The following is a 20,521-nucleotide window of genomic DNA, read 5'->3' as shown; positions in this document are numbered from 1 at the left end:
CAGCTCAAAAGCATCCACTCTCCTTCTGTCCTCCCTAGTCATTGTCCAACTCTCTGATGCATAACAAGCGATTGCAAAGACCATGGCTTGTATCAGGCGCACCTTAGTCTCCAGAGAGACACCGTTGCTCCTGAGATTGCCCCTCTTTTTCCGGCAGAACGTCTAGTGGATTTGAACCACATATCTCTGGGATTGCAGTGCAGCTTCTTGCCACTAGGCCACCAGAGCTCCCCTGTTAAACTCGCATACTCCCCATATTTCTCATTTTTGATACTGTGCAGTGTTCGTCAGGCGCAGTGTCTTTACAGCTTCTTAGTTTTGTGTCTTAGGAAGCTCTTCCTCACTCTGAGGTTTTGATTAATGCTCCCTCATTTTCTTCTTTAACATGAAGACTTTGTTTCGTCCATGTCTGTATTCGTCTGGAGCTGCTCCTGACACAGACGCACGTTGTCAAGTCATCAGCCCCTCACTGGTGCCACCTCTGTGGCCTCCTCTCTCGCCGGCTCCTTTGCCCCACCATCTGTGGGTTAAATCACAGCCCGGTCTTCTGGGTGCACAAGCGCTCCGACCAGCCTTGGGACAGGTGCCTTTACACCACTTTGTCTGCTTTGTTGACTTTATTTTTAGTTATTACTGCAGACTCTTCTTTCTTCTGTGTTTTGACTTCTTCCAGATCATCTGTCTTTTCATTTTGTGATCCTAATTCTAGAACAGCAGTCCAGGGGGAGTGCAGGCTAAAAAGATCTGGTAAACTAAGAGAAATACAGCTAAGGTGCATGGGAGACCTCAGTGCTACTCAGTACGTTCCCACACAAGAGGCCCTGCAGGACCGAGAACGCGCGTGGGATTCCGGGGCTGAGATCCTCGCAGAAACGGCCAGGCTCTGACCCACTGGGCTGGCTCCTTAATGAGGCAAGGAGGGCTTAGTGATTAAATAAGTAGGAAGAGCATGTAACTACCAGAAGACAGAAGCTTGTTGTTCAGAGAAGTTGGGACTCTGTCAGTCAACTCAAGGATGTTTTCAATGTACTTTCATTTTCTTTTGTCTTTTCATTGTGAAAACCACACCAAAGAGGCATTTTCAGGCAGTTACTTTTCAAACTCTTTTCCTCTCTCTCCACATTTTTAATAAAGCAAAACAGTGAAATAGAGTGTCACTGTAGTTTCTCTTTTCAGGTTTTAAACATTTTAGATGTTTAAATATTTTAGAACTTGTATATTAAAAAATTATTAAAAAGACTCTCTAATGCTTTTCCTCTGAATTTTTCAATAATTCAAATAGATATTTGGTCTATAAATTCTTTATGATTCAATAATTCTTTTACTCACTTGTTTCCTTTAAAAAATAAAGTTTGAAGTAATCTCTGTGATTAGAATTGTCTTCCAGTAATTATGATTGCAGGGAGTTGTGAAAATAGCAGATGCAGTGGCTTTAGTGTAAAATTTTTTTCTTGCAAATCTTTTAAATATTTCCTAGATTTTTGAGAAGAAACGAATGAATAAGAATCAAACTCATTTGATTTTAATCAAGCAGAATCACTGTGCATATTAAAATATCTAAATTACATCTTTAACAAGCAAAACTGTAAATCAGATGACTGAATTTTATGATATTCTGAGTGTTGAAATGTATAATGTAGACTTATGAAATTAAAATGAGTATTTTACAAGACTCTAGATAGTTGTAGTGTAATCTTGATGCAGTTTAGGAAAGGGTAAGTGACTTTACCTATTTGATTCTGGTTTCAAGGCCCTTTTTTGATAGTTTTCCCTTCATACCTCGTAATTATTATTGTTATAACTAATAATAATACTGCATTTGAGGGTGAGCAGAAGGGAATTGAAGTGCTGGTGGTGTGGTGGGAAGAACTCAACTGTTAATTGAAAGACCGGCTGTTTGAACCCACCACGTGCTCTGCGTGTGAAGGCGTGCCAGGCTTCACAACCTGGAAACCTCAGTGGGACGGGATGCGTCTCTTCTGTCCCAGAGGGTTGCTAGGAGTCGATACCAGCTCAGTGGCGTTGGGTTTGGGTTTGGTGAAGTGGATTTCGGGAGCCCGGGGGGGCTCAGTGATTCAACACCGGGCTGCTCGCCGAGGATTCCCCCCAACCAGCCGCAAGTCTGGGGGCCATCGAGGAGGAAGTCACCCTCCAGAAAGATTAGGGTCCTGGACACCTCTGCGGCCGCTCCTGCTGGGCTCACGTGGGTTCGTCTCGAGTCGGGGTTGACCCACTAACAGCAGCAGAGGCAGAGTTGACCCTTCGTGGCCTCAGCAGTGAGGGGCCGGCCAGTCAGTGCAGCCCAGGAGTCAGCTTCCAGGAAAGTGGGAGCAGAAGGGACAGTCTCCTCTCTGCAGGTTAGCACTTGAATTGAGTAACGTAAGTGGGGACTGATGGAGGAGTTCTACAAAATAGAGTTTCCAGAGGACTTTTATTTTTAAATTAAAAATTTTAATAACTGGAAGAGATAAAAGTAATTTTAAATTATTCATCAGTTTATTTACCTAAATTGAGCTCATCTAGTTAAACCATTCTTAGGCAGTTTGAATTTTCTTCTACTATTCTAATACCTGGAAAAAAAAAATCTTAGATTCTTAATTTAATTCTGGTGGAAATGTCTACCCCGCGCAGCATGCAGCAATCTCTACCTACCTCAATTCCTTGTCATTGGCTACTCACTAGCCCTACTGAAGTGACTTCACTCCCATTCCTTCAGACCTGCTCCCCCACAGACAGACAGCTCATCTGTGCTCCAGTTCTAAGTCACCAACGCCGCTGTGGAGTCCCTTCCAACACAGGGTGACTCTCCCTTGGTTTCCAGGCTGCAGCTAACAGTGGAGATGGCCCTGCCTGTCCTCGCTCAGACCTGCTGGTGGACTTGAACCGCCGAGCACATGCTCTCTTTGGACCAGAAGTGTAACTAGGACGGACACCACCACCAAGAGCTACTCCAGTAACTCCTGGACAGACACTGCTGTCAGTTGATCACACAGAGATTATTATTTTTAAAAGTGTCATGTTTCAGATCACCATTTTTACTCATTTAGCAAAGCAATTATTTGGTGTAAAGAAAACTCTGGGAGATAGTTTTTGTTCTAGGATTAAGTATTATCTCAGGGCAGTACAATCAGGGGTCCCTCTAGTGTCAGTGGGTCTAGTAAGTGTGTGTTTCATAGAAATTTGTATTGTGTTTAAGATTTCCTCTCCTTTTGATCAAGATTCATCTTTTGTGTCCTTGACTGTAACTTTGAGTCATGGAAGCCGGACACCACCTGGTTCTTGTCAGGACAAAGGAGGCAGTAGTTCATGGCGGCAGTTAGATTCCCAGGAGTTTAGTTCGGACAAGTTACTTTGAATATGTGCATCTACTTGGACAGTATACAAAATCTCTAAGGGCAAAAATGAACAAAACTAGGCATGTGTGGATGTGTGATCACACAGAAAGGAAGTCATGCGAATGAATGAAGCTGCCCGGTTTGTGTATGTGCTTTATTGAAGCATTTGTTTATTACAGATGTATTGTGATTCTTAAGTACTTTAGGGATTGTTTTTCTCCACTAAGCTGTATCCTATTGTTACAGTATTTTGTTGATGTGGATAATAGCCCACCTGAGCTGAGTCTGAATATTTTTCCGAATGGGTGTTTTGTGGGATTTTGTGAGAACAGTGCCTCAGTTCCATCTGCTTTCTGGTTGAGGCTGTTCTGAGCTGTGAGCTTGGGTCTCTCAGCTGTGGCCGTCTCTCATGGTCTGTCTGTGTGTGGAAGGCTCAGTCAGGTCACTGCATGTCCCACTGCCTTAGAGAGGGAGAGAGGACGAGTGATAACTGAGTGTGCCTGGAAGTACCCACCTCCCTTCTAAAAGTGACTTCCCTTTGGAGGTCATCCGTGACCAAGTGTTGACTCCAGTGACGGGCTGAAGAATAGGGTGGAATACTCCTGTCTGAAGGCAGAGATGCCGGGTGTGGGGAGTACTCGGGTCAGCAGAGACACTGAGGATCACTAACGCTTCCCCCGCTGCAGGCGCGATGATGCTGAGACTCACCCGCTGATGTTAAGTAAAAGCTAATTGTCAATAGGATGAAATTCTCCAGCAGATTCCTGCTTTAGCATCATATACTGTGTCAGTGCGCACATGCATATTCATCCATATCTTCTACTTTATTTGTACGTCAGGGTCAGAATTCCTGGGAGCAAAATTTTTCTAGGATGACATTTGCATTAAGAGCTGATTGTTCATTTTGACACCACTTTAGGAGTTAAAGGAAAGTAGAGAAGCTTTAGGTTGGCTTGTGCTTATTTAGGATTGAGAATACTATGTTGTTGTTGTTATGTGCCGTCGAGTCGTTTCCGACTCATAGCGACCCTATGCACAACAGCCTAAACCCTGCTCTATCCCGCACCAACTGCACCGCCTCTGACACACCCATCCCGATTACCCCAGTCACCGAATCAATCCATCTCATAGAGGGTCTTCCCCTCCTGCGTTGTCCCTCAACCCTCCGAAGCATGATGTCCCTCTCCAAGGACCCGTCCCTCCTGGCAACATGTCCAAAGTATGTCAGACGAAGCCCCAGAATCCTTGCCTCCAAGGAGTAGCTTGGTTTAATCCTCTCCAAGATGAATCTGTTTGTTTTCCTGGCAGGCCAGGGTACATTCAGTACCCTTCTCCAGCACCACAGCTCAAAAGCATCCACTCTCCTTCTGTCCTCCGTAGTCATTGTCCAACTCTCTGATGCATAGCAAGCGATTGCAAATACCATGGCCTGTATCAGGTGCACCTTAGTCTCCAGAGAGACACTGTTGCTCCTGAGTACCTTAGAGAGGTCCCTAACAGCAGACTTTCCCATCGTGATACGCTTTTTGATTTCCTGACTGCTGGTGCCAAGAGTGTTCACTGTGGAGCCGAGCAAACTGAAGCTGTGAACACTCTCAGTCTCTTCGTCATCCATCCTGATGCTGCCAATTGGTCCAGTGGTGAGAATCTTTGTCTTCTTGACATTGAGCCTCAGTCCATACTGAAGGCTGCAGTCCTTGACCCTTCGCAGCAAGTGCATGAGGTCCTCCTCAGTTTCAGCAAGCAGGGTTGTGTCATCTGCATAACGGAGATTGTTAATAGACCTTCCACCAATCCTGATGCCACAATTCTCCTCATAGAGCCCAGCCTCTTGGATAATCTGCTCTGCATACATGTTGAAAAGGTATGGAGACAGGATGCATCCCTGGCGTACACCCTTCCCAATTTTGAACCATGCAGTGTTACCCTGCTCTGTTCTGACGACTGCCTCTTGGTCCAAGTATAGGTTTCGTATTAGCACAATTAAATGTTCTGGGATTCCCATGGCAAGAAGCTGCAACTACAATCCCAGAGGTGCATGGTTCAAATCCACTAGATGCTCTGCCGCAGGAAGAGCATCCGGGGAAGGAGGGGCAATCTCCTCCTGTACCAGTCAGATCTGATTTGACGGTACACGCACACAATGAGAATACTATAGACACTATATTAATTTAAGTCTTCCTGAATGTCTGTCTTGATCCTTTTACTGGCGAATGAAGCAGTATTTGGGGTTAAGTTACAGACAGGTTATTTGAGAGGAGGCGTTGCTTCTTGCTCAGGATGAACAGAAATACTGGGAAGGCTTGTACTCTTGGGTTTGCTAGGGCACTGTCCTGTAAATGTAGTGAGAAACAAATATCTCCCTCAGTGCTTCCCGAAAGCTTCCATTACATTTCATTATGTGACCTGCACCTTCATGATCCAGGCGACTTGAGATCTTCTCCCCGTCTGGAAGTTTCTTTTCCCCGAGGGGTCTGCAGGTGACCTGTGGGTGCCCACCATGTCCCCGGGGTATGAACCCACATGCTCCACGGGAAGATGCCAGGCAGCTTCCCGAAGGTCTCCAGTCCTGGCAGCTCGTAGGCAGCCCTGCTCTGCCCTGCAGGGTCCCTGTCAGTCGGAAAAGAAAATGCAGTTAATTGGGAATTGGCATTTTTCACATGAACGATTTCATGGCAACAGTAATTATATTTTTATTTTATCTCCCTTTGAGTATAATTTCATGTACTGTTGATGCCTGAGACTTGGCCAGCTGTGGGGGTAGATGATTCTCAAGTTGAATCCTTGTTCTGTTGCCGGTTTTATGTGACCTTGGAAAAGGTTACTTAGTCTCTTTGTAAACCTCACCTTTCTTCCTGTAAAACTGTTGTTGTGTACCGTAGAGTAGGAACTAACCATAGCTGACCCTCCAGTGGGTTTTCAGAGGCAGTTAATCGCACAGGAGGAGATTGTCCATCCTTCTCCTGCGGAGCAGCTGATGGCCTCGAACTCCATGCCTTTGGGATTGCAGCACAGTTTCCTCCCAGTAGGCCACCAGAGTTCTCTCCTGTAAAGTAGTAGGAGTGAAAAATCCTTATCTTTTCCTTTATTAAAACGAAATTAAGTCTTTTTCACTTTTCTGCAAAGAGTGACATTATTATAGGTCTTAAAAGTGTGGTATATTTATGAATGGTGTTGGCTAACAGAGCCACCATTTCTGGATGTAATTCAGTTACATTCTATTCCTGTTATGTAAGAGGACATTTTCCCGCCACACTTCAGTCTTACGAGTAGCGGTCAGGAGTGGCCTGCGTCAGGACCTTCTCGCTCGGCCTGGTAACTGCCTGGCCGCTCTGAGGACGTTAGGCATTACGACTCTTACTAGGTTCTGACTCCGTCATTCCTTTGGCAAGAGTCCTTCCCTAGCTGGAGACCAGCCGGAGATGAGTGCACAGGTATGGCAGCTCGAGGCGCTCAGGGATCCTGCGACCTGGTAGCTGGTGTGGTACACAGTTACCGCTAGGCAACGGGACGCTGGGGCTTTTCCGGAAGGCAGCTGGGGTGACCGTTCTTGTAGCTGTGGTTGTCTCTGTGTGCTCACACGGTGCCGGCGTGCTGAGAGAGGCTGGCTGTGTGAGGTGCTTGGGGTGCTGTGTGCATTTCTCTCCATCCTGCTGGGTCTTGCCTCATTTTCTAGGATGCCTGTGTTTTCTTTTGTTGCGTGAACAAAACAAATGCTGTTTATTGAACACAACTCAGCTGAGCTGTAACCACGCACACCTGGTATGCAGACAGAAGTTGTTGTGAGCTGTGGGGTTGTGTTGTGCCTCATTTGGGCGTGTTACCAGGAGGGGCCAGTCCCTGGAGACAGATGTGCTTGGTAACGTGGAGGGTCAGTGAGAAAGAGGCAGCCCCTGCAGGAGGGGCGTTGACGCTGTGGTGACAGCAGTGAGGACGCCGGACGGCCAGGTGGTCGGCTTCCTTGTACAGAAGGTCCCCGTGAGTCCAAATTGACCCCATGACACAGCAGCACCAAATCATCTTTCTGGGGGTAAATTGCCGGGTATTTTCGCCTCTGGAGCTGCTGGGTGAGTTTGAACTGCCAACCTGTCAGTTGCAATTGAATGCTTAACCCTCTGTGCCACCACAGCCCCTTTGGTCGGTACAGTCACCCTTAGTTAGGGAGCTCTGGTGGCTCCGTGTAAGGAGCTGCACTGCCAAGACAGAGGTACATGGTTCGAGTCCACCAGCTGCTCTGCAGAAGGAGATGGACAGCTCTTCCCTTGGGATTTACTACCTAAAAAAAAAAAAACCAACCCCCCTGGAGTGTCATTTATGGTCAGTTCTGACTGCATGGTACCTAATAACCCATCACCCCTAGTTAATCCAGAACGAGGTTGTTAGTACAGAACCCTTTCCACGAAGCAGCCCTGAGCTGAGTCAGAGGGTAAGCCCCTTTTGTGCAATGCCGTTTCTCAGGGTCCGAACCCCTTGCTGGACCTGCTGGTTCCGATGGAGGCCGAGGCGCGGGAAGCTGTGGATGATGTGCGGGCGGCCGTGAGGCAGCAGCTGCAGAAGGAGCTCATCGGCCTGTTCAGTACCTCGCTGCTCCGCTTCCCGGCCGCCGCCGACAGGTGCGCCCTGCGTGCCGCCCGAGGGGAGGGCGGGCGGCCGGCGGCTGAGCTCGCTGGGCCCAGGGTATTTCACGTTCTTTAAAATTACGGGGACGAGGGGCGTCCCTAAGGGGTTCTGCTGTCTGCCTCCCTGTTTCAGTTGGTCTCCACTCCTGCCCAAGTGTGAGTTCCCGTGTCCCTAGGCGTGTGCATGTACACAGGTGCACGCAGAGGTACACACGTGCACACGCACACACACAGACACATGCATGCACAGGCACACACAGGTGTGTACAGGCACACATGGACACACACACACACACACACACACACACACACACACACGAGCTTGCTGTCTTCTGGAGGTTAGTACTAGGGACTCTTGCAATCTTCAGGCATCACCTGGACTATTTCTCAGACTCTCCTGAGTATTCTTACACTGATGATTCTCAGATATAGCTTTAGTTATCACTTTAAAGAGGTATTTTATGAAGAGTTCTATTAGCCATTTCAGAGTGCACACCTGAAGGTTTGTATACCTCCACAGGGCTGCATCCATCACTACAGCGTAGACTGCAATGCCTTCCTCACTCCAAGTGTGTGTTTGGGGGACACAGGGCTGCCCGCTCAGCCGGTTCCTTGCCCTGCCCCGCACTGATACCCCTCTGCCCACACAGGAAGTGCCTGGAGCTCCTCCGTGTCCTCCACACACAGCTGGCTTTGCGACTGCTGCAGTGTCTGCGGGTGACGGATGCCCCCCACTTCTACGGCCTGCCCTCCCTGGAGCGAACCCTGCGGGCCATGGCCCACCTCACTGCGGCCCCGGGCTGGAGCGCTCACTCTCCGCTCACAGAGCCGCTTGACATTTGTTCCAAGTACTTGTCCGGCCTGCTGGAGGTGAGTGACCATGGCCGGCGACAGTCCTAGCCGGGATCTGAGCCCAGGCCGTAGCCAGGGTCCCAGGTGGAGGCCGAGTCCCCAGGGACAACTCTGCTGCCACTTCCTTGTGTTGGTGGCATGTCAGTGCACGGGGACAGGTGCCCTGCGCCTTGCCATCCTGTCCTTTTGTTTCATCGTCAGAGTGGACGAGGGACACGGAATCTGGCTTCTGTGCCTGGTCTCGCTTTCATTATTTCTGCGCTGAACTGCGTGAGTCTAGAAAGGCCCATGTACTGGCCACGTCTGCCACCTCACTGTGCCCAGAATGTGCCTGTGATGCAGGCTGGGGGCTGGGGTCCTCAGTGCACTGTGCGGCAGGACAACTTGGGGCACCCAGGACAGCAGGGAGGTGAAAGCTGAGTACTGGCTGTGGAGATGGGACCCTAGACGGGGTGCTGTCAGGACGTGCAGGGCGGAGCGGACTCTTCCTCTCCCCCTCCCCTCTTCTCCTGTGCCCCCCACCTCGCCGTCTGCCCAGCTCCGAACCTGGGAACCGCTGAAGCCTTTGCTCGTGGGCACTTGGAGTCTTAGCTCTGCCTTCTGCCTTGGCCTCACTGACATTTCAGCCAGATCTGGCTGTCCTCAGAACGAAACAAAAACGGAACCCTGTTTCACACTCATCATTTCCTCTTTTGTTTGGGGGACATGGTGTGAGGCCTGTATTCCTTTTTCATCCTGTAGTAAACCTTTTCTTTTTTTCCCCGTACAGACGCGTAAAGATTTCTGACTGTTCTCTTCTGGGAGTTTCTACCCGTAGCCGTGTATAGATGCTGCTGTTGGGACACTTAGCACACCATGCATTTCTTTTGCTGTGTGTATCTGTCTCCTAGTGAACTGTGAGCTTGGAACACTCACCTTTCACTGCCCTCGGGCACATAAACCATCCCAGGGCCCTGGAATCCAGTCAGATTCATAGCTCCCTCCATCTGGTTTGCAGGGCGGTAATCCTGACGGGAGGGGATGGCCATCTTCCTCCTGCAGCGTGCCTGGTGGATTGGAACCGCCAACCAGTGTGACACATGCTGCACTGTACCACCAGGACTTCTTGATTTGTACTGTGGTCAAAGAATAATTAAGATGAGACGTACATATGGTTCAAATAACATTAGATCCTGGTGTAAATGAATGCAAGTGTGGTTTTGTATCTTCATTGTTCAATCATGGTGCAGATTGTTCTGTCTAGAATTTCCCCCCTCGGAAGGGGAACATAATCTCGTGTTTTTAAAAGGAAGGCTTCAAATATTCTAGTTATCTATAAAATTCATTTTATATGCATAGGCTGAATTTTAATGCTGCTACTTTATAAAATGGGTTTTAATTTTGCTCAAATAATTATAAATACTGGAAAAGGGCAAACTTGTCGGTTCTATAATTAGTTATCTCAGTCTTCACAGTGTTCCATTATCAGAAATGTGTGAGTTTTGAAAGCAAACATATTAGCTAAAGAATTAAGGAAGTTGTTTTAAAAACAGCTCCTCTAATGCATTTAAAATGTCACTCCATTACAAGTACCTGGTTTACAGCATCACCTGGGGTGAGGCTGGTGAGCCCTGCGTTTGTGGGCTACATGGACACGTCTTCTGTGAGGTGAACCCCGTGTTTGTGGGATTTCATGGACATGTCTCTTCTGTGAGGTGAACCCCGGGTTTGTGGGCTTTCGTGGACACGTCTCTCTTCTGTGGCGAACCCCGTGTTTTTGGGCTACATGGACATGTCTCTTCTGTGAGGTGAACCCCGTGTTTGTGGGATTTCATGGACACGTCTCTTCTGTGAGGTGAACCCCGTGTTTGTGGGATTTCATGGACACGTCTCTTCTGTGAGGTGAACCCCGTGTTTGTGGGCTTTTGTGGACACGTCTCTCTTCTGTGGTGAACCCCGTGTTTTTGGGCTACATGGACACGTCTCTTCTGCGAGGTGAACCCCGTGTTTGTGGGCTTTCGTGGACACGTCTCTTCCTTGAAGCGGTTCTCACCTGTGTTGGTGGGTCCATGAGGACCTGCTCCTGTGGGAGCCTGGGAAGCTGCAGAGCGATAATGCTGCTTTGCACTGAGGCTTTCCCAGCAGGCCCTCTGGACAGGGAGAGACACGGGTCACGTCTCTGTGTCTGATACCTGAAATGAGCAGCAGGTTTTCATGGAGAACAGGACCCCGTCCTGGGTGAGAAGAGGAGGAGAAAGGGCACTGGTGTTTGAGTCTTTGACATCAGCATTGCCTGTTAACTGAACAGTAGACAGTGCACCTCCTGTTTTGTGCTGTTCCTCCCTCAGCAGCACCACATCCCCGAGTCCTGATCTGGCGTAAACAGGTGCGTGTGCTCCCACTTCATTCCTCAGTAGGAGAAGGCAGACCTCTTATCTTTGCATAGTGACTGCGTTCAGTACAAAGACATCTGCCACTTCTTAGAAAGTGTCACAGAGTCGGATTGCACCCTACTCAGGACCTTCTGTTCAATTGATAAGCCAAGTGGTGCTATTCGTTACCACAGACTAGATGGATCTCCGTTTCAGGAAGAGAGTAAGGCAGATGTGAACCGACATGAGAGGGAAGCCATTGTTGGCCCGTGGGCTCTGCATCCTGCTTTCTCACCACGTGAAGCTGACTGTCAGCCCAGGGTTCTGCATCTGCTTTCCCACCATGTGAAGCTACTCAGTGGCCATTGGGTCTTTGTCCAGCTTCCCCACCACGTGAAGCTGACCATCGGCCCGTGGGCTTTGTGTCCTGCTTCCCCACCACGTGAAGCTGCCTCCCTTTGGCAAGGGACCACACTTCTGATCCGAGGGGGAAGATGGCCATTCTCCTCCTGTGCAGGTTATAGGTTCTGCTGACCCTGCAGGGTCAGCTACGAGTTGACTCTGACTCCATGGCACACAATGATAATTTCTGTAACTCGAGGTAAATTTATAATGAATAAAATGTTAGGTGTCAATATTTGGGACCCTGGAACTCCATGCCCTGCTCAGAGTGGCATGAAGAACAAGCTCTTGGAGGTTTCAGATGGGCAGCTTTTTCGTGTCTCAGAGCACAGGCTTAATTTTGAAATTATATTCTGTGAACTCGCAATGGAAGTAAGGCTTTTCTATAAAAGCAAAAAAAAGTAGTGGTTTCTTAAAGCTTTTAAACTTCGATGAGAAGCAGTTTCCACAGAGGATGGTTGTCGGAAGACAGTCCAGTTCCTACGCCACTGAGCATCACCAGCCCACTCCCACCCGGCCTCACCTCACGGCCTGGCCTCTTTCGTTTCTCCAACATTGGAGAACTTTATAGCAATTCAAAGAGACAGTGGTCACTTACAATGCACAAAATTTAATAAAAAAAAAGATTAATTATGTTTACATGTCAACATATTTTAAAGTGAAAACTGTTTCGAGTGAAAGCTACTAAAGCCACCTGGCATCTGCACAAACACAGCAAAGGCTCTTCACAGCATCTGCCAATACTGGGATTTCTTGCATCCATCTAACTGTCATGGCTGCAGAATTTTGGAGCCCTTGTGACCTTCAGTTCTGTTCTCTGTTTCTCCCTTTTGATGAGGATTCTCTTGGCTCTTTGATCACGTGTTCCCTAGTGGGAGCTGGGCACCATCCATTCGAGTCTCCCGATAAAGGAGGCAGTTGTCATTGGGGCAATTAGCCACACGTTCCATTTACTCTTATTCCTGACTCTCTTCCCTCCTCTCTTCTGCGGTGTAGATGTCAGTTGCTGGATGGCTGCTGGCGAGCTTTTCGGGCCCCAGGCACTGAGCAGTGAGCTAGGAAGCACTAAGTGTGTTAGCAGCAGATCGAATGGCCTGGTGCATAGAACCATGGTGGTCAGCCCCCAAACCAAGAAGCCTCAGCAACCATTCTTATTTTGGGGTCATTATTCTAAGTACATATGTCACTTCTGCCAAATTGACTTTACAGCCACGTGACAGTAATCTGCCCTCAGTCGGCTTGGTCATTTTGTTACCGTTAACCCCTTTCCCTCTTCCCTTCATCCCTGGTTAACAGCTAATAAACTCCGTTCTTTGCACATTTGCTTTTGAACTCTTTCACTCAGTGTCTTCTGGCTCTACCCTTCGTGTGGCATGCACTAAGACTTCTCTTCCCGCCTGTCAATATGCCGGTGTCTGTCTGAAGCACATTTTATGTATCCATTTGCTGATGGGCACCGAGCTTGTTTCCACGTTTTGACCACTGTGCGTAGTGCTGTAATGAACATCGGTGCACGAATCCCTGCTTGTGTCTCTCCTTTCAAGTCGTTTGAGTACAGTACATGCCCCAGAGTGGAATTGCTGGGTAATAGGGTATTTTTATTTTTGTCCTTTTTGGGGAAACACCACCCTGAGTTTCCCTAGTGTCTCTGACGTCCTGCCAGCCGTGAGCGAGGGTCCTAGTTTCCCCACGTTCTCACTGCGTTTGTTACTTTCTGCTTGTTTCTCTTACTCAGGGAGCTCCAGCTGTCCTAGTGTCCGTGAACTTGTGTCTCTTTGTGGTTTGGGAAGTGTCCCCTTGATGGCTAACACTGCCGAGGCTCTTCTTGTGGTCAGTGGCCATTTGGATGTCCTCTCTGGTGAAATGTCTGTTCAGATTGTTTGCCCATTTTGTGATTCTGCTATTTGCCTTGTTCTGTTGCTGTTTTATATGGATTTTTGGTCATTTGGTTCTTGGTGGATATATGGTTTTTGAAGATTTTCTCCCAGTTGGTAACTTTTCATTTTCTTGATGCAGTCTTTTTATGAACAGAAGTTCTTCTTTTTTTGTCATGTATCTAGTTTAGTTTAGTATCTGATAACCCATCGCTTACAGCGAATCTTTGCAGTGTTGCCTTTCCTTGATTTAAACATTTGATGATTTTAGTTGCACATTTAGGCCTTAATCTATTTTCAACTTGTTTTTCTTATATGATGTGAGGTGTGGATCCTGTTTCATTTTTTACAAGTGGAAATCTGACTTTGTCAGGACTGTTGAAGACAGTCCTCTCCTGTCAAATTTTCTACCTTTGTAAAAAATCGCTTCTCCATAAATGGATGGATTAGTTTCTACTAGACTCTCAATTTATTTCCTCAGTTTGTGTGTTTGGTGTTACACTGTTTACGGTTGGCTGTACTATGTCGTATATTCAGATCATGATGTGTGAGGAGCCGCTTTTGCGTATCTGTTGAGTACTGCACTAGTTATTGGGGCCCCCAGCTGTTCTGGTGGGTCCTCAGCCCATTTTTTGCAGGGTTTCCTCCACCTGATGTGCAGACTTTGCCTCAATTGCTGTAGCAACTTTCTGTGTCCATTCTGATTCATGTCTTTTCATTGTTGTTATTGATGAAATTGTACCAGATCCCTTATGTGAATACAGAAAAGTTAAAGTGAGTGTCTTCCATCACAATCATGGGTAAATGTGCAGTAGAAATGTCAAGGTGGTGAGATGTGGGGAAATCAGGCCTTCGCACTGAGATCCTGATTCTAGATCTCGCATACGCCTGCTGCTCCGAATGCATTTCATGGTGCTGGCAATTTCTGTGTATGTTTGCCAGCGAGATCTTTATAGTGCACTGGCTTAGGTGAGAGCTTAAAGGATGCTGTACTGTTGACATATGTTTTAAGTGTCTTAGGAAGACAGGGCTCATCTTTTGTACAAATTCCAAGGGGAAACTTCTTTAAAAATGAAGAGTATTTTCTGTTTCTGCAGCGAGGGGCAGTGGAAGCAGGCGGTGGAACATTTTGCTGCTCTGAGGTCCTGAAATGGTCCGTGTTTGCATTGCAGGTCATCACTTCTTTCTACGTGGAGCGAGGCGGGAATGCGATGTCCTTCATGGGCAAAGGTGTCACCAAGAGTACTGTGCTGTGTCTGCTGCACCTCTCGCACGAGATGATGACCCAGGCCCCAGGCTCGGTGAGATGCAGCGGCTGCTGGCGTCTGAGCGCCTTGCTGGTAAACCAGGCACTGCGGCCGGCGCTGCAGCCATGGGTTCCTCACCCGACGGGGTCCCTCCATCCGCTGAGATGCTTCTGTCGGGCAGCTACATTTTAATGCGAATATTGTAGACTCTGCATTTGAATCGGAATCTGTTTTGGTTGAGATCATCATTCACTAGAAAACTCTATTCTGTCTAAATTATTAGGGGGAAAGGCTTTTAAAACTCTTTTAGGAGAAGGTGAGATTTTTAGTTGCCTTGTTGCACATCAGTGGACTGAATCGAGGCTGCCGTACGTTCTTTGTTCCAATCTCTGAAAGCCAAGTTAAGTGAAAATCGTTCTGTTTTTAGAAAGTCACAGAAAGCCTTTCTGCCTCCCTCCTTTTCTTGCCGCAGGACTGGATGCCACTTTGGTTCCTGCCTTTGGGCAGCCACGGCGACGAGCGTGTGTCCCCTCAGCAAGGACTGACGTGGCTGATCCCCCTGTGGGTCGACCGGGACCCAGAGGTGAGTGCCAGGCTGCTCCCGTCGGTTCTTCCTGGACTCAGGAGAGCAGGCAGACACCTGCTGGCAAAATGAGAAGTCCCGGTGCGCAGTGTGTAACGTGCCATGATGCTAACCAGAAGGTCAGCAGTTCTGATCCACCCGCCACTGGAGAGGCACAGATGAGCAGTGTCCTTTCCTAAAGACCGACAGCCTAGGAAACCCTCTAGTAGAACTTGGTCATGTGTTGACCTCGTACAAGGCTGGCGGGTTTAGTTTTGGGGTTTTTTAGTAAAGTTCATTAGGATACAGATTGAAAATAGAAATAAATGTACCACGTCCAGAAAGGACAGTAGAAAACTACTGGAGTCGTCCAGGCAGTTTCTCAAATAGTGTAGAAAGTTAGGTCGGGATAAATGATAAGCCAGGTGACATTTACATGTCATTGAATATTAGTTGCATTACCTTGTGAACTTTTAATATTATTAGTGTATTTTTCCATTTCAGCCATTTGTTTACCTCTTCATGCCAGGAATAGTCCTGCCACTTTGCAGTGAAATCCTTGATTTAGAGGAGGAGTGGTGCTTCATCTGAACTTTGAAATCTCATTCTTTACACACATTGAACTTGGGCCGCTTTCCTGCTTGCGATTAGACATTCTTCTCTGTTATGTTGTAGCAATCATTGAAGCTGTATTTTGGGGTCAGAATTCATAGAGTAGCAGTGATAGTACTTACAAGTACATTGTACTGAGTCAGTCTTATTTGAAACATTTGTCTTTTAAGATAGATATGGAGAAAATAGTACATTTTTACAATACATCGTACCAAAAGGTCCTTCAGTTACTGCTTTGTTCTGAAGGAGCTTTAAACCATTCATTTGGAAGAAACGTTTGAAAACGGGAGAACCACAGAGTGCACACTAAGTCCCTCCTTACGTCCAGGGAGTGAGGAGAACAATCCGTCAGGCTCTGTGGACTCTTGGGAGTGAAAGCCGAGAAGCTGCCCTTGAACGTCTTGATTACAGATGGATTTGGGACTGTTTTCCTTCCATTTGCTTTCATTTAGCTATACTTGGGGGATGACCAGAGCTATAATATTTCTTTCCTCATCCATGAAATAGAACTTGCGTTCACACCTAAAGCCACAGGGCACCATCTTTCCTGAGTGCCTGTAGTCACTGGGTCTGTCAGCCGGGATGCCATCAGGCAGGAGGAGTTCTTGTTAGGCGGCTCGATTCCACCAGATGATCCGCTGGAGAAGGAGGGAAAAATCTCCTTCTATGCCAGTCAGATCTGATTCGACGGTATACAAGAAGAAGAGGGGGAAAAAGAAGGGAAAGAAAGACTTCTTGTTAAGGAAATGGGACTCCTCAACGTGACCAGGTTTCTCTGTCACTTGAACAGGTGAGATTCACTTCACTGGCCTTGGGATCGGCGCTGACGACCTTGGAAAGCGGCTGCGTGGCCTTGGCGAGCAGCTGTCAGAACATTTCCGGCGGGCTCTGGGGGACTGTGGTGAGCATCCTGTTGGACCAGTCGGAGTGCAGCATGGTACGCCGCGAGGTACGTCTCCCCGCTCGCCCAGGCCTTTCCTGGAGGAACCAGCAGAGGAGGCTGAGCCCTGCCCCTCACCTGCCAGAAGCCCATGAAAGTTCACAGAGGAGGTGGATCGATGCCTTTTACGCTAAAACACCACTTGTGGGGCTCGTCGTGTAGTCCTTAGAAAACTGTGCTGCTGACCCAAAGGCCATGCCTCTGAAGGTTCAAGTCCATGAGCGGCTCCTTGGAGAAAGAAAGAGGGGTAGTCTCTTCCTGAGTGAGTTACAGTCTTGGACGCCCAGGGGAGGGTTCTGAGTTAAAGCTGACCTGATGACCCCGAGAGGGAGGGAGGGAGAAAGGGAGGGAAGGAGTGAGCAAGCGAGCATTCGTGAAGGTCTACGGAAGGTCAGTGAAAGCGTGCTGCCAGACCATCGATCCTGACACCTGGGGACCCACCACTGGGCTCCCAAGGCTGGAAATCAAAGTGGGAGGAGACTGCCTGTCTTCGTCCTGTGAGGGAGCTGATAGGTTCGAACTGCCAGCCTTCCGTTTAGCAGCTCCGCACATTACACAGGATGCCGCTCCTTACCAAGGATAAAACCAAATCAGACTTGGGATAGAAACCCACCGCCGTGGAGTGGGTCCCATGCTACAGGAGTGACCCGTCACCAGATTGCTCTTGTCAAACAGCTGGTGGATTTGAACCGCTGACCTTCGGTTAGCAGCCCTTCCAGGGCTCCTTTGTGTAGGATAAGGGGCTGTGAGATGCATCATGTGACACGTGAGAGGAAACGCAAACATTCAAATCCTTTCTAAATGGTGTGTGCTTTTCTTTTCATTGGTCCTTTTAGCAAAATGATTAATGATGCAAATAATGCTAAAAGCAGCGTTAGATAATGACTCTGTGTTTATAGAGAACACTGCAGCTGCTGAGCCCAGCACTCAGTGGACCTGAGCTCAAGCCCTGAAGGCTCTTGTTACAGCTGTTTACCCTTCACGCTAGACGATAATGCTTATATTTAGGCCTTACTTCTCAGGCATCGTATTAAGCTTTATCTGTTGACTTGCTGTTAAGAGAATAGAAAATTTCACTCTTGGAATCCCTCCCAATGCTCCTGTCATTCTTTCATTATTCCTGCAGCCTACATCAGCATCCAGTTAGTAACCACTGTTTATATTCATATGATTATTAAATGTTATCATCTTCAGGACCTGCTTAGACACGGTGGATTATTTTTGTAGTCAGCAAGTTTTTATTGGGGAGGGTTTGTATGGAAGTTGAAGGGGAGAGAGTGGGGTGTGTGTGTGTCTGTGTGTTTGTGAGAATATATGTAAAATCTGCAATTTCATAACTGAAACTTGTAAGTCTATTTCCTAAATGAAATCAGGACAATTTATTGTCTACAGTTTTTTAAGAAAACATCAAGTTCTCCAATAGGGATAGGATGTGTTTGTAAGTGCAACCGTTCCATCTGCTGTTAGGGCCCCACCTTGTTTAACTGGGAACCCTGTCCATCGGCCTCCTGGTTGGCCCTCCGCCTGTGCAGGTGACCAGGAGATGTCTGTGGTTACCAGGACGCATTGGTTATTTCAGAGATGACACAAGGTGGCAGTATTGACATTTTCTTTCTTTTTAGGCTGCCTTTATTCTGCAGAATCTCCTTGTTATTCCAATGCCTACAGAAGTTATAAAGGATTGTACTTGGCAGGTGGGTGACTTTATAAACAATTGTCAGCCTAGTAAATAATCAGTGCTAATTGGTGATAAAGGTTCGGCATAATTTATTAATGGTGAGGGACCTCTTCAAAAAAGTGGTACATTTTCTTATGCTTCATCGGATTTAAAAATTCTTCTCTGTGCTGTTAAACGTCTCTTTATCCAAAAACAACATCACGAGGCTTGTTATTCGCTGGCACTGTTCGTGGAGCTGGGCATTTATCAGCGGTGTGGGGTCATCCTGCTTCCTGCTGAGGACGCTGGAGGTCACAGGGTCTGGCTGCTTCCTCTTGGTCACACAGCTGGTCAACGGGCGTCTTTTGCTTTGTATCCACCCAGTGTCCTCAGAACCTGGCTCTGACCCACTTTAGGTTTTGCCATTTCACTCACATTGAAACCTTTTCTTGTAGTTACACCTGCACCTCTGGCCCCGGCTTTCCCTCTTTTCTAGGTTAACGTGCAGTTAGGGTCTGAGTGGATGTGTGTTATTTCTGTTGTGTGTTTGTTTCACATTCTGTGTGTCACACATGTTAGTGAATGTCTAGCCAGCGTCTTAAGCTGACCGATTTTCCTTAGTTTCTCTTGATTTGTTTGTGTGTTTGTTTCCTGACCTGTGTCTGGCACGTGATGTACGTCTCCCCAGCATCCTTTCCACTGACTGGCATTTACATGACGGGGAGGGTGTGGAATGTGCTCTGGAAAGTCCAGCTTTGTTCCTCCTTTGCCCTTTCACCTGCCCCACCGCTGCCTCCTGTAAGTGTGTGCAGGTCATCATGTGCCACCTCTCCCGGGATTGGTACAAATCCACAGCGTATTTGAAAGTCCTGCGTAGAATGTGTCCTTGGAGCCTGGTCAAGCCTCTGTCCCGTTGCCGGTGATCCCAGCTCTGACTGTCTGGTTATGCTCTCTAACGTGAGGCTGGCTTGGCACTTCCCTTGGTCCTTTGAGACTGTAAATGCCTGTTTCCCACCAGCCTTCTCCTCTCAGAGCCTTGTCTGAAATGATTCCGTCAGAGCTGCCTGATGGCAGTTAGCCTCATGTCATCATTGTTTTCTGCGTGGAAGGAAGTCCTTTCATTTCTTCCCTCTGCCTTGCTTTGTTTAGACCAGTAAGGATTCATGAGTTTTTCTTTCACTCCGTGATTATAAGCTGTTGCTATCATTACTTATTTTCGTGTTCAAATTCTCCCAGATTTGACCATAGAGAACCTTTCCATGGTGACCTTTGTGTCCTTTGAACATGTTTCCTGAATCTCTGAGTATTTCCATCTTTCCATGCCAGCAGGATGTCCTAAACTTGCCCGGCCCCCCTTGGGCTCCCAGAGAGCCTTGATTCCTGCTGGTGGACACTGGGGTGGGATATGGGTATGCCCGTTACTCCTAGGTAAGGTTGGCTGGCTGTGCTCCCACGTGGGTGGAGCTTGGGAACACCTGGGTGTGTTTCAGATGCATAATTGACTCCTATGTAGGTAGAGGACACAGCATTTTCAAATTGGATGGAATCATTCATTGCATGTATTTTTCACCTTTTAATGTGCTGCATATGAATAATCGTGTGTATTATTTCCTCAAACAGTATAATACGTGGTGCCAGTGAAGCATTTTCATTTTAACTGTGTTGTTTATCTACACAGTTGTTAACTTGTGGTTAGCACCCATTTCCTCTCATTATATCTGTAGTGATTTTTTTTTTATTTTAAATAAAAATATTTTGTTTTCCTCCGGAAAAACATAATTTTCTACCTAAAATGCAATTCTTGGTTTGCTTCTAGTTATACTTCAACTCAAAGCTAATGAGTATGTTGTTGTTGTGTGCTGTCGAGTTGGAACCGACCCACATCTGACTGTCTGGTGGGTTTTCAGAGGCAGTTAATCACATAGAGATTGCCCATCCTTCTCCCGCGGATCAGCTGATGGCCTCGAACCATGTACCTTTGGGATTGCAGCACAGCTTCTTGCCTCTAGGCCACCAGAGCTCCCTAATGAGTATGTTAGCAATGTGAGAATAGGACAGAAATAGGTTCTC

The 20,521-nt window shown here is 47.5% G+C and overlaps 1 protein-coding gene across 1 annotated transcript in view; it reads left to right on the top strand.

Moving 5' to 3' along the window:
- The window catches only part of RTTN (rotatin), a 118,691-nt gene that overhangs the window by 53,928 nt on the left and 44,242 nt on the right, over positions 1-20,521 (top strand). The window contains exons 27-32 of the mRNA XM_006892745.1: positions 7,794-7,948; positions 8,605-8,824; positions 14,606-14,734; positions 15,153-15,263; positions 16,645-16,803; positions 18,417-18,488. Of these exons, the coding sequence (XP_006892807.1) occupies positions 7,794-7,948; positions 8,605-8,824; positions 14,606-14,734; positions 15,153-15,263; positions 16,645-16,803; positions 18,417-18,488 (846 nt within the window). The remainder of the gene's footprint in view (positions 1-7,793; positions 7,949-8,604; positions 8,825-14,605; positions 14,735-15,152; positions 15,264-16,644; positions 16,804-18,416; positions 18,489-20,521) is intronic.

Source organism: Elephantulus edwardii, unplaced genomic scaffold, assembly GCF_000299155.1.
Source record: "Elephantulus edwardii isolate Elephantulus edwardi_28Jun2011 unplaced genomic scaffold, EleEdw1.0 scaffold00118, whole genome shotgun sequence".
In the NCBI taxonomy this organism is placed as follows: Eukaryota; Metazoa; Chordata; class Mammalia; order Macroscelidea; family Macroscelididae; genus Elephantulus; species Elephantulus edwardii.
The sequence above is the reverse complement of the archived record's forward strand: the minus strand, read 5'-3'. Positions and strand labels throughout refer to the sequence as shown.